The sequence below is a fragment of the Pogonomyrmex barbatus genome, unplaced genomic scaffold (genome assembly GCF_055798465.1).
Source record: "Pogonomyrmex barbatus isolate J1 unplaced genomic scaffold, ASM5579846v1 scaffold3, whole genome shotgun sequence".
In the NCBI taxonomy this organism is placed as follows: Eukaryota; Metazoa; Arthropoda; class Insecta; order Hymenoptera; family Formicidae; genus Pogonomyrmex; species Pogonomyrmex barbatus.
In genome coordinates, this window is record NW_028297127.1 from 16,004,907 (window position 1) to 16,018,993 (window position 14,087).

The 14,087-nt window shown below is 39.0% G+C and overlaps 2 protein-coding genes across 4 annotated transcripts in view; one reads left to right on the top strand and one right to left on the bottom strand.

The window, feature by feature from the left end:
• Window positions 1-13,054, bottom strand: part of LOC105428029 (uncharacterized) — a 37,952-nt gene extending 24,898 nt beyond the window's left edge. The window contains exons 1-7 of one of the 3 annotated variants that reach the window (XM_089080440.1): window positions 12,117-13,054; window positions 11,091-11,419; window positions 9,966-10,031; window positions 6,150-6,351; window positions 4,807-5,058; window positions 1,172-1,395; window positions 247-338 (exon numbers count right to left, since the gene is read on the bottom strand). In XM_089080440.1, coding sequence (XP_088936566.1) covers window positions 247-338; window positions 1,172-1,395; window positions 4,807-5,058; window positions 6,150-6,351; window positions 9,966-10,031; window positions 11,091-11,419; window positions 12,117-12,565 — 1,614 coding nt within the window. In that variant the 5' untranslated portion in view covers window positions 12,566-13,054. The remainder of the gene's footprint in view (window positions 1-246; window positions 339-1,171; window positions 1,396-4,806; window positions 5,059-6,149; window positions 6,352-9,965; window positions 10,032-11,090; window positions 11,420-12,116) is intronic. The other 2 variants (XM_089080441.1, XM_089080442.1) reach the window with 2 other exon arrangements.
• LOC105428003 (5'-3' exonuclease PLD3) overlaps window positions 1-14,087 on the top strand; it is a 78,016-nt gene that overhangs the window by 8,437 nt on the left and 55,492 nt on the right. The gene's annotated exons all lie outside the window — the stretch shown is intronic.

The following is a 14,087-nucleotide window of genomic DNA, read 5'->3' on the forward strand; positions in this document are numbered from 1 at the left end:
TGTAGAAAATTTATTGAAATGTTTGCCGGAATGGAAATTCATTTTAGGTGTTTTATTTCAATTCATTTTATTGAAATGAAACACCTGAAATGGATTCTGCCCGATAAACGTTTCAATAAATTTTATTACTCAATACTAATTCTGGTAGTATTTTATGACTTCTATTTCACAAATGGCAATATTAGCCAAATTCTTGATATTATTAACTATACGATGGTCTATTCTGACACAAAAGAGATTACTTACTGTCATTTCGGCACAGGAGTGATCGATAAAAGTCAATTCCGATTCCTCGCCAGCCAAGAGCACGCTGACTGTTTTTTCGCCGGACTCATCGTCTGCAAGATGAATAAGAATATAGCTAGATTTTTAAATATAAAGTTAAATTTTGATATTGCGAGAGAATTGAGACGCGTATATATGTAAATTATTAATTAAAAAGAGAATAAAAAAAATTTAGCATCGAACTGGAGAAATGAATGTCTCTGAATGAAATGTCATTTCCAAAGTGTTCTTCATTTCAAATTCAACTCCAAGTAGGAATATGCGGGTACTTGTAAAGTGCAAATCAAGCCGGATTCAAGTTTCCTCATCGGTTTCGAAATGAGTTTGATAATTCGATAAGGTGGGGGATCCGTGGAACTGATCCAGCACTTACTTGCAACAGATTCAGATTCAGTTACTCCAATCATAAATAAACATGTATTTTAAACGGATAACGATTTATCTCGTACGGTTGAGTCCTCGACATCGAAACTTCGAATAACTCGAGGTAATAGAGTGTCAGCAGTCAAATCGGATTTGTTCCGGCATGTTCGCGCACCCAGTGGATCGAACCGAAAACAGCGGGTACCCGAAAACAACACGCTACCCCTATTCCGGGGCATTTCCGCGCCGCTTGGAGTTGCAGGCACATCCGGATTTTTCCGTGACCGCTCGGGCAAAACAATTACGTCGCGCTACAAACCGAATGGAAAGTCCTGTTTACTTTTCGATTCGTTTCCCACTTCTGTTCGGCTTTCTGGAATCTTGTAAAAGGGGCGAGGGGAGGGGGGGGGGAGAGGATCGCGTGCCGCGTCCGATCGATTAGTGACGTAACGGGGAACGGGGATGGATGGCCGTGGGATTTTTGCGGTTGCGGCCGCGATGGCCGTAACTATGGTCGACTTACCGATCGAAGTGTCGTAGGCGTGCAGATACTCGGAAGTCATGAATTGAGAGACCAGGGAGCTCTTGCCGACGGCGGGGGCGCCCAGCATGAGGACGCGGTATGGCGCCGGACCTTGGGACGCGCTGCTCTCCCTCGAACTCGCCAACGAGCCCGCCGCGGAATTCCGCGCCGATCCCGGGTACGAGGCGGTCAGGTGTTCCGTGCTGCGTCGAATAGAAGAAAGGCTAGGCGCGTATTGAGATTAACATGGGAGATTAGCAAAGCTATATCGTCGGTTTATATATCGTCAAAATTGTATTGTTCATCACAAGGGGGTTCGATAGAGAATAGGGGAGGGAAACTGCACTTGGATCTTTCATGCGACGATTTTGGAGTGGAGATTGCGCGAATTATTTGCACCAATTACGGAGATGCGAGACAATGGATAAATGTCAGGGATATTTGTTCTCTCGGAATATTACAAGACTCGTGATACTATAATTGAAACAAGCGAAAAAATAATGTTTTATTAGAAAATTAAAGACTTTCGGTCTTTTTAATTTATTTTTTTTTTTTGCAAAAAAATTTATGAATACGCATGTTCATTTCGCACATTGAGTAATCGTTTCATACAATTGTTCAAGAGTTTTATAATAATAAAAAGTAATAAATCATAATGTCATTTCGATTAAATAATTCTTCATCCATTTTATAGTATCTCAGGAACCAAGAAAATGATTATTTTAAAACAAAGCTTCGAAAAGCTGTTTAACTTAAGTGCATTCTTAAAAAGAAGTTAGAAAATATGTGTACGTGTCTATATATAGTTTATTTTATAACCTTTTAAAAACAAAGTCTTAGGCACACGTGATGAAAAATCATGAATGCTTGTGAAAGCTACTTAGTTTTATACGACACAAGTAATCCGGATAAGATGAAAAGAAAAATAGCTTTCGTAAGGAGGATAGAATATTCTTCGAAAAAATTCTTCGTGTAGCTGTTGCATCAAAATATATATATATACCAAAATATATATATCTTTAAAAATCCCTAACAAATACAATTACTTTCTTTAATTAAAAAAACCTATATTCATATGAGAATAATAATAATTTCTCTTCTGAAAATATTATGTTCATTTCAGATTCCATGTTTGTGTTAACCGTCAGTAATAAAATCTCTTATCCCAAGCATATATGTCACGTAATATGTTGCATAATACATAAATCTTTTTCGTGACGTCTTAAATAAGTAATAAATGCCGTGTATCGCTACAGAACGTGTTTCGTAAGATTCGTCTCAAACTTTGAAGACATGTTCTCTGAGGATATAACATGATTTTATCTCGAAATTTCATTGGTTGACGCGTGCTGTGCTTCTTCGTAAGGCAATTTCCGAATTTTCAACGTCAAATATTCTGAACAAATAAGACTTAAATTAAAATCCGAAACTTTACCCAAATTTAGCTTAGAGAAATAGATCTCCGTAGACTTTATTTTCCAAAGTATTTTAGTCTTTATCGAATTATTTAGTCTTTTATCGAATACACTCGACATTATGTTTCATTTTAAATTTTCATACAGAAAAGGTCAACTTCAATTTTGCAGAGCATGCTCCTGCATTTCGATATAAATTTTAGAAAATATTCTGCGTACAGTACGTTGAAAATATGTTTCACGTATTATTCACTTCTCTCACTTTATATATCGATATCAAACTCTGTAGTCACATTTAGAAAGAGAAAAAGCATCGTAACAGGTTTATTCAATCGCGCGTGAATATTCAACGTTTCACACTTCGATTGGTAGAATCTGAATAATACGATTAGTGCTTACAATAAGAAGACTAGTTTGAATCATTGATACTCTACGTTTCGTTAATTCGCTTAGTTTGATATTAAGAATATTGTAAATATTGCTATTTTATCATATACATATACCAATATCCATATAATAATTCTTTTAAGAGAAAGACTTTTTCACTTAGACCGTGCATGCCGATAAAGTTATGTTGAACGATAAAGTTATTTCAATTTTCTCTGTGACAGAGAATAGAAGATTTAGATGAATCTATCAGTATTTCTTTACGTTGTATTGGATAATGATTTTTTCTTAGCTTTTCTCTATAATATAAATTTCTTAACTGACATTCGGATTCCACTCGTCTTAGCTTTTCATAAAAGATATTAAATTTTCTCAGAAATACGAATATAATCTTATAAATAGAGAGAGAGAGAGAGAGAGAGAGAGAGAGAGAGAGAGAGAAAGCTATAACATAAATAAATTTAAACATAAATTATATAAATAAATGTAAATAAATTTTATCAAAAATGTTATTATTATGCAACTTTGTTTATATCAAGAGATAACATATAGAATCCTGCTCCAAGTATAGAAAAATAGCAATCCCGAAGAAATATTACAATGTATCCTTTATTAAATACACTGTTATATATGCCCTGAAATACTAGCATTGTACACAAAAATTAAATATAGAATCAAATAACATTTTTTTCATTCCAACAATGCATTTCAACAGCAGAGAACGCTTTTATAAATATTACACGTAACAAAGATTGAATTTATTAATTCCCATTAATCGTACTTTAATTTTACTGATTAAATATACAGCTACGCATTTTCTGCAGCAGGCATAACAGATTTCTAGAAGCGAAACCCTATTTGATATCACATTCTTTTTCTGCTTTCACAGTATCATAAGCGGTATCATAAGAGTTACGTAAGATCCTAAATAGAATATTTCAAATACAAAGTATGTAAATTGAAGTATAAAGAAAGCAGAAATATTTAAATAAATATACTTAGATATTATTTTGAAATACAAAATACACGTGAATTTTCCCCGTGAAACAAATATGGAAAATATTTTATATCTCCGGACGGCTCTTTATTGCTAACTGCAGTTGAAATACTCCGTCCAGCCCCGGTATATTATATTTACATGATGCTCGAAGACCACGCTCTAAGGTCCAACGCGCGTGTCTACGTAACTTCAACGCCACACGTAAACTCACGCGTTCGATCTAGAGCGACAGTCCAATTCGAGGAGAAGAGAAAGATAGCCAAGCCGGAGATAGAGGCCGGAAATATTCTACGGCGCGCTCCTTCCGAGCGGAGAGCGGACGAAGTGGTACAATCGCAAATATCACCGTTTCGATCGTAGAGTAATAAGCGCAACTGTCGATTGTGTCGATATTTTCTACCGATATCGACGCCGCGTTAACAAAAATATATCCTTTTCAATTTTTCAATAAAAATGCTCGCTGCGTAAATATAGAGAGGAAACATAATTGGTAGAGAACCTATCTAGAGAACATATCTGGTTATTTCTATCTAGAAAGCAAGACGGTAAAGACTCGAGGAGAATTTATTTGTTTGATAATTGATAAAATGGGAATTTAAAATAACTGGTGACTGGTTAGGCATTTAAAAATATATATTGCTGTTTCTGTTCGTTTTATTTAAGAGGAGCCGGAGGATTTCACGGATATAACTTTTATCGGAACGCGCGTATCGGAGATTTTCTAACGTTCAAACTTCTCAGAATCGGAACACTTATAGTACTTACCGGTTCGTGTAACGAGAAAGCGCAGTCAAATTATATCATATGCCCCATTAACTTATGCCTCAACTCACCTAGAGTTGCTGGACGCCACGCTATTGTTGGAGCGCGATCTGCGGCTCTTGAGGGAGTCACCCCGGTTTACCACCCCCTTGCCCGTGATGCTAAAATGCCGTAATCTGTAGTATTCCTCCTCCACGCCGGTGTTGGGCATACTTGCCACTCGCGATCTCTGTTGCGGAAGACACAGGTAATTCGGCCGACCGGAAGAACGACTCCCGGGAGCCTTCACCGACTGTGATCGGCTGTGATGGGGACTTCCATATCTGTGGGTTATCCGCTCGTTACCACCTAATATTATATTGATAGAAGAGAAAATCTTTCCAAAAGGAAAGCTCGATACTTGGGAAAAATTAATTATTAATAAAATTGTCTAAAAAAAAAAAATACCTTAAAATTTGTCAATATAATATTATATAACAATATATAGTACTTTCATATTATTAAGATATGTAAATAGTATTTTTTTTTATTATAATAATATATTTCCAAATAATTTTTAAAAATTTTCGAAATATGCCCTTAATTAGTTTCACGAATCAGTATAATGATATCGATGATTGTGGATATAAATAACTCTTTTATTATAATTTATTTATTAATATTCATGTTTAGATCTCCGTTACAAACTGAAAGCAATATCATTATGAGACATATTTAGAATTGGACACGTGTCTTTCTATTCGCAATACTCGATGCTTTTTCGAACTATAAATTTTTCGAGATACTCTGTACAAGTTCGTAAATATTGAATATCCTTGACTAAAACTTCCGACAAAATTTCCGGATAAACTTCTTTTTATCGCGATCAAGAGTACATTGAATTACTTGAAATACGTGACAGGAATATCTCATGAGAATAATCTCTCTGTTTATTAAAGCTGCATTAGGCGCGTGGAATCTAATATTTTTTTAATATCTTAAAATCTTAATCTCTTAATTTAACATATCTTTCTAGCCGACTTCAGTTATCAACAAGATGTTTTATTAAAAGTATTGCCAGGTAGCATTTACACATATAAAATATTAAAATAAATAAAATAATAATATCATATCTTCAAAACTCGTCAATAATAACTAGCTTTCGATTAACAAATCTTTATCTTTATATGAAAAATTTCCTTGTATTGGGGAAAGGAAAGAGAGAAAGAGAGAGAGAGAGAGAGAGAGAGAGAAAAAACACAAAATGTATTGAAACAGAGCGTATTTTACCATATTTTATTCATTGGTTCGTCTTCCTAAATACTTCCTAAATACTTGATCTTTACGAGGCCTATATCACCGATATCGATCGTATCGCTTCCTACGACCGTTGTGAAACCGCAAGTGGCCGCAGCGGCGATCGATGTCCGCTTACCTCATCTCGAAGTCGTGTATCTCCTGCAGGGTGAGGGTATTGGCGACGTCTAGCAGCTGCCGCATATTCTCCTCGCGTCGCCTAGCGTCGGCGTCCGGGTGCAGCAGAATCGTCGCCGCGGGCGCGTCCAGCGACAAGGACGGCTGTTGCACCACGATCGTCGCCTGGGTCGTTCGCTTGCTGCCACCGCCGGCACTTCCGCCTTTCGGGGATGAAAAATTTACCGTCCGTTATCCCGTTCTCGGGCTCATTAATCTTGCGGGTCACGAATCGGCGGGAGAGAGAGAGAGAGAGAGAGAGAGAGAGAGAGAGAGAGAGAGAGAGAGAGAGAGAGAGAGAGAGAGAGAGAAAGAGAGAACCCTGTCTCCCACGTCCTCGTTCCCGCCTTTTCCTTCCGTTCCGCTCTCGCGGAACGCGTTTCTGGAGTCCTTAGGCTAATCCTTTTCTTCGTTTTCCCTCCTCGGCAAAATTTACCGAGGGGTGCGCTCACGCGAGATGCGTGCCTAATGACGCATCCGCGGTTGTCCCGGTGGAATCGCCGTCACCCGTAAATCACTCCGATGATAACACTTCGTGACGATCCTTTTGATACGAGGGCAGAATCTCGATAGTGCTGACATCGATTATGGAAAGAGTTCAAGTGTATTTACCCGACGAGTGTACAGGCTGGGTTAAGGGGGCCGCTATCCCCCCGAAAAATTTTCCACGGCTCGAATAAGGAGTAAAAGAGGATAGTATAGACTCGATAAAACCAAGGAATTTTACCACGCTATCTTTTGCTTGCCATTTATTTTCTTATCCTTATCTTATTCGCATATATTTGACATATATAGAGTACGCCAAATCGATTGTTACTTCCATTTATAGAATCTCCATGGAATATTTAGAATCAATATCATCTCAAAAAGACAAATGCCGAGAATACTTTCTCAACTGTTAACTGTTTCTCGATTGAAAATGAAGGAGGGAAATGAAAAGTGAAAGCGAAGTTCGTTTTGCAATTAATTTTGATGCTTATTTTAACAACGAATATTAATTTAAGGATTGATACGCCGCTTGACAAGAAAATTCGATATCGAAACTTGATAATCTAGAAATTTACGGATACAAGAAATATTATATTTCCGTGGCATATAAATCCCATTGTAGCAGTAAAACTTTATTTGAATTTTCAGTTAAAGTTCAGTGTTGATTGCAGCTTTGTACGCCAAGCTTCAATATAATAGTATCCAATTTTTATTGCGAAAACTTGTGTGCCTTCGGAATCAATCGCACAATTCTCCCTCAGACGTGAAAACGTAAAAAGCGGCGAAAACGCGTGAAAGGTAAAATTTTCCATATCAAATTATTAGTGACCGCTTTTTGGAATAAAATGTTATGCATTGTTAGCATTTTTATTGAAATACGGGTGACTTTTAAAATCTTAAAAAATGAAACGCGAAGAAGTCCATTGGCAATCATATCGATCCTATGAATCCACAAATGAATGTCTGCTAGTTTACTAGTTTAATTTAAAATAAATTTTTAATTTCGGAACAAATATCGGATTCAAAATTATAACTATAATTATATATTGACAATGGCGATCGCAGCGATCCCTTTTTTTTTTTTTTTTTTTTTATGTAGGCGATAACCGTGGGTTCTAACATAAACTTTTCTCATCCGAACTTCTTTTGCTTCTTCTTCGCGTAATAATTTCTATTAGCCCAGCCTGTGCAGAGGTCGACGGGCATCTTTAAGACGCGGAAACCCCTCGTTTAAACAAAAGTTCCGCAATCTGCGAGCTCGAGACTCGCACAATTGCAATTACCGAGATTCCATCCGACACTGCCGACGTGACGGACGGAATAATAACGGAGATTGCGGGCAGCGAGGACGGCGATCCCGCAGACATCGCAAGAGTGTACTAGTGAATAGAAACAAACAGGTAAACGACGAAGCGTGATTCGATAGCAGGAGTCGCAAGCGGCATTTCCAAGTCTTCTCTTTCGCGCTGCTAAACGGCGCGGCGTAGCCGAAGCGGGCGATCGCGTTGCGAGAGATCGATATCGCGCACGAATTAAAACTTGTGTGTAATTCCAACGAGTTTACAGACTTCGATTCTACAAATATGCGAAAACAATTTGGATTCGTGTATTCTCGTGATTTTGCATGCTAATCCTCCGATTGGTTGAAATAAAATTAGGTTACACTTTTTTTTTACTACTTTCCTCGAAACGTGTGTTAATTTTAAATAAATAAATGTATTTAAAAAATAAATTGCATAAATAAATTAAAAGAGAGAGAGAGAGAGAGAGAGAGAGAGAGAGAGAGAGAGAGAGAGAGAGAGAAATTATATCTTAAAGTTATAGTTTTTTCCAGTATAATTAAATGTAATAAAAAATGTAATGTAATAAAAAATTAATATTAAGAAATTATTATGAAAAATATTAATTATAAATATAATATAAATTACATTGTTTTTTTTTTAACATAGCTTAGTGATTACTTTTTTTTATACATATATGCGAAATATATTTTTAATTAAACTCAGATTCGTGAAAACCAGTCTTAATTACATTCGGTGTAATGCAAAACTTTGTGAATCAAAAACTGTATATTTATTATAGTAAAATTCATTTTTCCATATTTGTAGAATTCAGAATTAAACTCGATAAAATTACATTCGTTTTAATTCTTAATATCGTGGCATCGTCAATAAATCTATGATTGTCTATTTATCTACCTATAACGACAAAATTCACATTTTGCAATACATACAATATAGGAGAAAGCAAAAATATATGGAAGAGGTAGAAATTTTAGATGTGTAATTTTTCTCAGAAAATACACACACAATTTTTTTTTACTGCAATAACTAATATAATATAGTCTGTCTTCATGTTTCCGGAGATAAAATTCAAAATGTAAACATAGCAAGTAGAATCTATAAAAAAAACACCTTTTACACATTTTATTTTACAAACTGAGAATGACAAATAAGTGTTCCTACCTCATCCTTTATGAATCGTTCCCATAAGCATCGAATGGAATTAGTTAGGAGGTTAATTGATTTTCTATCACCTTTGTAGATCTGATTTTATAATTAAAAAAAGAAATACTTCTTCTAAATCCTCCGTTATTTTTAATTAGTGTTTATGCGAACGGTTTTACGGCGATAGAAATCACATTAAGCGATCAATCGATTTTGCACACGCAACAGATTTTTCAATTAACGATCAAAGCGTCGGCGACGATATTTTCCTCGGCTACAGCACCGATTAACATCGCAGACTACGCGGGACAACGAGCTGCGACATTAAGAACATCACGTCGCATAGACTATTTTGCGGGAATAACTTTCGTTCAAGAATGTAATATCTATTCGCGTGTTTTTTTTTCCTCTATTTTTTTCCAGACAGAGGGTCGTTAGACGTCGTTGTCGCCGTTCGTTGCCGTCGCCGTTGTCTGAGATTCGCGCGAAAGAGGCGCAAGCAGTTGATCGACAACGCAAGAAGAGAGGACAGAGATGCAGCGAAATCAAGAGATGGAGAACAAAAGAGAAGAAGCCCAAGCGCATTCGCATAGTCGCATGTGTATTACCGTATTGTATCCACGCAATACCATTAAAAAGGGCGGCCGCCGAAGGGAGTAGGAAGGTTTATCAGGTCATGTCTCACTGTTCTCATTCGTTCACACATTATCATTATTGCATCGTCATCGTCGTTGTCATAGTAATCGTCATTATCGTACAAGTCTCATGCGCTTTCGACAGTCGCCCCGGATACGTGTGGATACGAGAATGACTATATCGTCTATTCGCCGACTATGTAATACCTATTGCGCAAAACGGGAAAAAGAGCCTGACCCATGAATGAATGGCTGAAACGAGCGGATGAGATTCTGAAAGAAAAGAACATCAATTCATTTCCTTAGAGCTACCGTCCATTTCTCTCCGTCTCCTCTCGTTCCCTCTATCTCACGTATGTCGTGTCGCGCACACGTACATAAAATCGCGCACGCGGGATCGATTTCGCGTCGATGTCAATTAGCGCTAACCCCGATTAAACATATTTTACCATCTCCGCTCGCGCGAATGTCGTTGAAACTTCCCGGAATCTATACCAAAAAAAAAAAGGCGCGAAGTAATTTACGTCTTCGGATAAGGGAGACAGTACGCAGGTACGGTCTAAATGATAAAATTAGCAGTTGTGACGTCTCACAATTTAATTAATTTCGACAACAGTGTTCCAATTTAATTTGAGTGGTAAGGGCATAAAAGGGCTAAAACATTTCGCGGTTTGACCACATCTTTCCAGGGTCTTTCTCTCTGTATTGCAGGTGCCGTCATATAGTGCCGTAGAGTATAGCATTCTAGAGGTAGCGTATCGCTAAGTGAAATTATACCTAAACAACCCCTCGACTGTGGAATCGGTCGATAGTCTTGGTTAACTGGTTAGAGCGATCGACAGCGCCTGGCTGAGTAACACACGCAACTAGAGAATAAAATCGGTGACTCGCGATCGATGTTAACCGAGGTTGCCGGTTTTCCGCTTTTCAATTCGTAATGTCCAGCCCGCGAATGGACGATCGATCTCCATTAGCAGGATCCGAGCTCATCAAGGTAAATTACCGTGAATATGAATTGGTCAACGTGATCGGAATGAAAGAGAGGAGAAGGATAGAAGGAGGGGAGGGGAAGGCGGGAATATTTGCGCCTAGAAATTCGAGGGAGCGGAGGTCGACGGAGGCGAATAGCGTACGCGAGAGAATTCTTTCCTTCCTCCTTCCCTTTATCGTCGACGGATCGCCGGCGGATCACGACGGCGGTTTGTCGTCGCCGTCGTGGGATTTCAATGGAAGTCTTGACGTCGCATTATAAGAAACAACTACGTAAGAACAAAATATCGGGGGGGCTCTTTCGCAGAGGAGAGGAGAAAAGGAGACTCTCGGGAGACTCACCCGCTGATCTTCCACGCGATTTCGTGCTCGCGTTACTCTGAACGTTACAGCCTTGGGTATTGCACGGCTGGGTCGCACCTATGAGCGATATATCGAGCGGATTGGTCGTCACGTTGACATTGGGCCTCTTTTGACTCCGCTTATGATCGGCTGTGCCCCTTTCCAGCGCGTTCGGCTGAATCGAGTTGGCTTTCCCGCCGGCCGCGTAATCGATCTGATATCCCACCCTGGCGTTCTGCTTCTCCTGGGCGGCCACCAGGTTTCGAATCGAGGAGCGTGTGTCGACCGAATCGGGCTGGCCCGCGTCCACCGAACCCCTCACAGGGGTGCTAAATGAGTGAATGAGATTGTAAAGGTCTCGGCCTCGTCGCGATTACGCGGGAGGCAGCGACTTAAATTCGCAAAGTGCCCTAACTCTTTCCCCAAGAAATTTTAACTTAAGAGATCAGTTGGAAAATTTTTCTATAGCGACTTAGCCGTAAAACTTTGTTTTACCCCGAGAGAAAAAGATATTTTATACAACAAAGTAAAAGATTTAAGAAAGCTCAATTTTGCCCCGGGGCAGAGCTGTGGATCTTTAATTTGAAAATTATTATATAAGACAGCGATCCAAAATTCAGAAAGGAAAAATTTAGCTGACAGACCATATAGTTCTGTCGATATAGTTTTATATATAGTAACAAAGTTCGCGTTCTGTCCTAAATCCCCCTAAAATTTTTCTCGTAATTTCAAGATAAGAAAGTCTTTCAAAGTTTCATATCAGTATCTTTTAGTCTCAACTTTTCGGTTCCTAAATTTTCCAGCGAATTTTCTCGCGTTGTGTCGGTATCTATATGCCTCTCATGCACAGCCTAGGTGAAATAAAATCCACGTAAAATTTGCTTTCCACCACGATTGCTATTTACTGCCTCTCATTTAATCGCGTTTCACTAGCTGTTACCCATCGCGTTATTTCGCTAATTATTATTCACCGAAAAGACGACAAGGTCAGGTAAATTTACCTAAGTAATTTACCAGGTAATTTACCTAAAGAAATCCGCCGCTCTGAGATCCGGAAGAGGCGGGGTTCTGCCGCTACCGCCGAAGGTGAATCTGGTCTCCTGGTGCGTGCTAACCATCGGCGTGGGTGGCGGCAGAATCGCCTCGGCGCCGTTACTCCCGTTGTGTCCCTGACCGATGGAGGAACCCCCGGTGGTCGTCTTGACGTTACCGTCGTTACCTTGAGCCGAACCACGCGCGCCACGACCGGACGGCCCGGCGACCTCGGTCCCGTCGAAGGCGCAAAGCGGAGTCGTCGGCGACGATGGAAGCGGCAACGGCGGCGTGGTTTGACTCGACGGCGCCGCGACGGAGATCGGCGACGTGGGCGACGCCGGCGACGAGGTGCAGCTACCCCCAATCGCGTCGTCGGGATGTCCTCGATGACCGCCGGGATGGATGGATTGTTGTGATGGGGCCGTGGCGGGGGGCGACATTTCGGCCGGCACGTCGATTAGATCGAAGCTGTCGTCCGGCTGCTCCCCGTCCGTCGTTGTCACCTGGAGAACGAGTAGAACGAAATCGACGATACGCTATGTAGTTACCGATAAACCTTTTAATGTTTTGTTCTAAAACGTGAAATGTATATATAAAGATACGTAGAGATGTATAGATACAAGTATAAAATTTTCACGATGACTGACAGCGATGATTGACATTTTGGCATTCCGAAATAATCCTTCTGTACCAAAAATATTTTGTGATACATAGCTCTTGAACTGTGTGAGCGATAAATAAATGAATAGATTTTATAAAATTAAACTTCAGAAATACAGACGTATAAATTATTACAGATAATTTTGGGTGGATTTTAGTACGAAATTTTAATTTAGTACTAAAAGTATAATACAAATGTGTAATATTGCAAGAGTTGGAAATTCGCGATACGTTTTCCCAATTTTATCCCTCCAAAAAAAATCGATTCAAACACGATTCAGGAAATATCTCACATTAATTTAATTCTTTCTTCTTTTCTTTTTATCTTTTAGGATATTTTAGATTTTTTTTTTTAGATATTTATTAAATTATTATCTCGTGCAAAATTTAAGATATTTTTTACCGGAATCAGTTTATTTCTTTATTAAGCGCGTGTCACTCGAAACAACATTGATGTATTCGAGTTTGCAAGAAAGTATGACGAATGAGTATCTTCGAAACGGTTGGTAATCTAAAAGAATATATATCTCGAATTGTTTCGGGGGTATTCTCCCATTACTCACATCTCCACGCATTCAACGCATTAATCACTTTCTTTAGTCGCACCCTGTGAGGGGGAAAAAAAAAATATCCGATTCTCGTAATTGTTCATTTAATTTGAGCGTATTTCTTAATTCATTTAAAATTAATTTAAATTATCATGCTCCGAGCGAAAAGCGTATACGACGGGGTTCGCGCGTCGGTTTCATGCTTAACTGCAGGAAATATGAATACTAAGCACGCAGGGGTGCACATTAAATTCCAACGCGAAGAACACACTTTCCGCGGTATAGATTCGCTAAAGAGCAAATGTGAAGCGTGTAACGTTCTATCGATATCGTTGCACAGTTCGATAGAACTTTGTTCTTCTCGGTACTGCGATGCAATATTGCAGGACACGCGCGCGCTTCGTCAATTAACATACCTAATTACCGTTTAATATCGTAATGCTTATGAGACATTTACCGAAGCCTGTGTTTAAACTCTGGCATTGCCCTGCAAAACCACGCGATGCAGTCCGCACATTGCTCATGTTAATATTAATGATATAATGTTTAGCGTCGCTTATGTACATGTGCGAGTCTTGCAGAGTCGCGCCATAAATAGCACACATCCCCCAAACGCGAGTCGATAATCCAAGTAAAATCTAGAAACGTGGGCCCGAAACCCAATAATTTCAATCCCGATTAAAATTTACAGCATAACAACGTTTATCAGCAACGTGCGCGCTCTCAGCGTATACAAACCGCATGCATTCCGCAC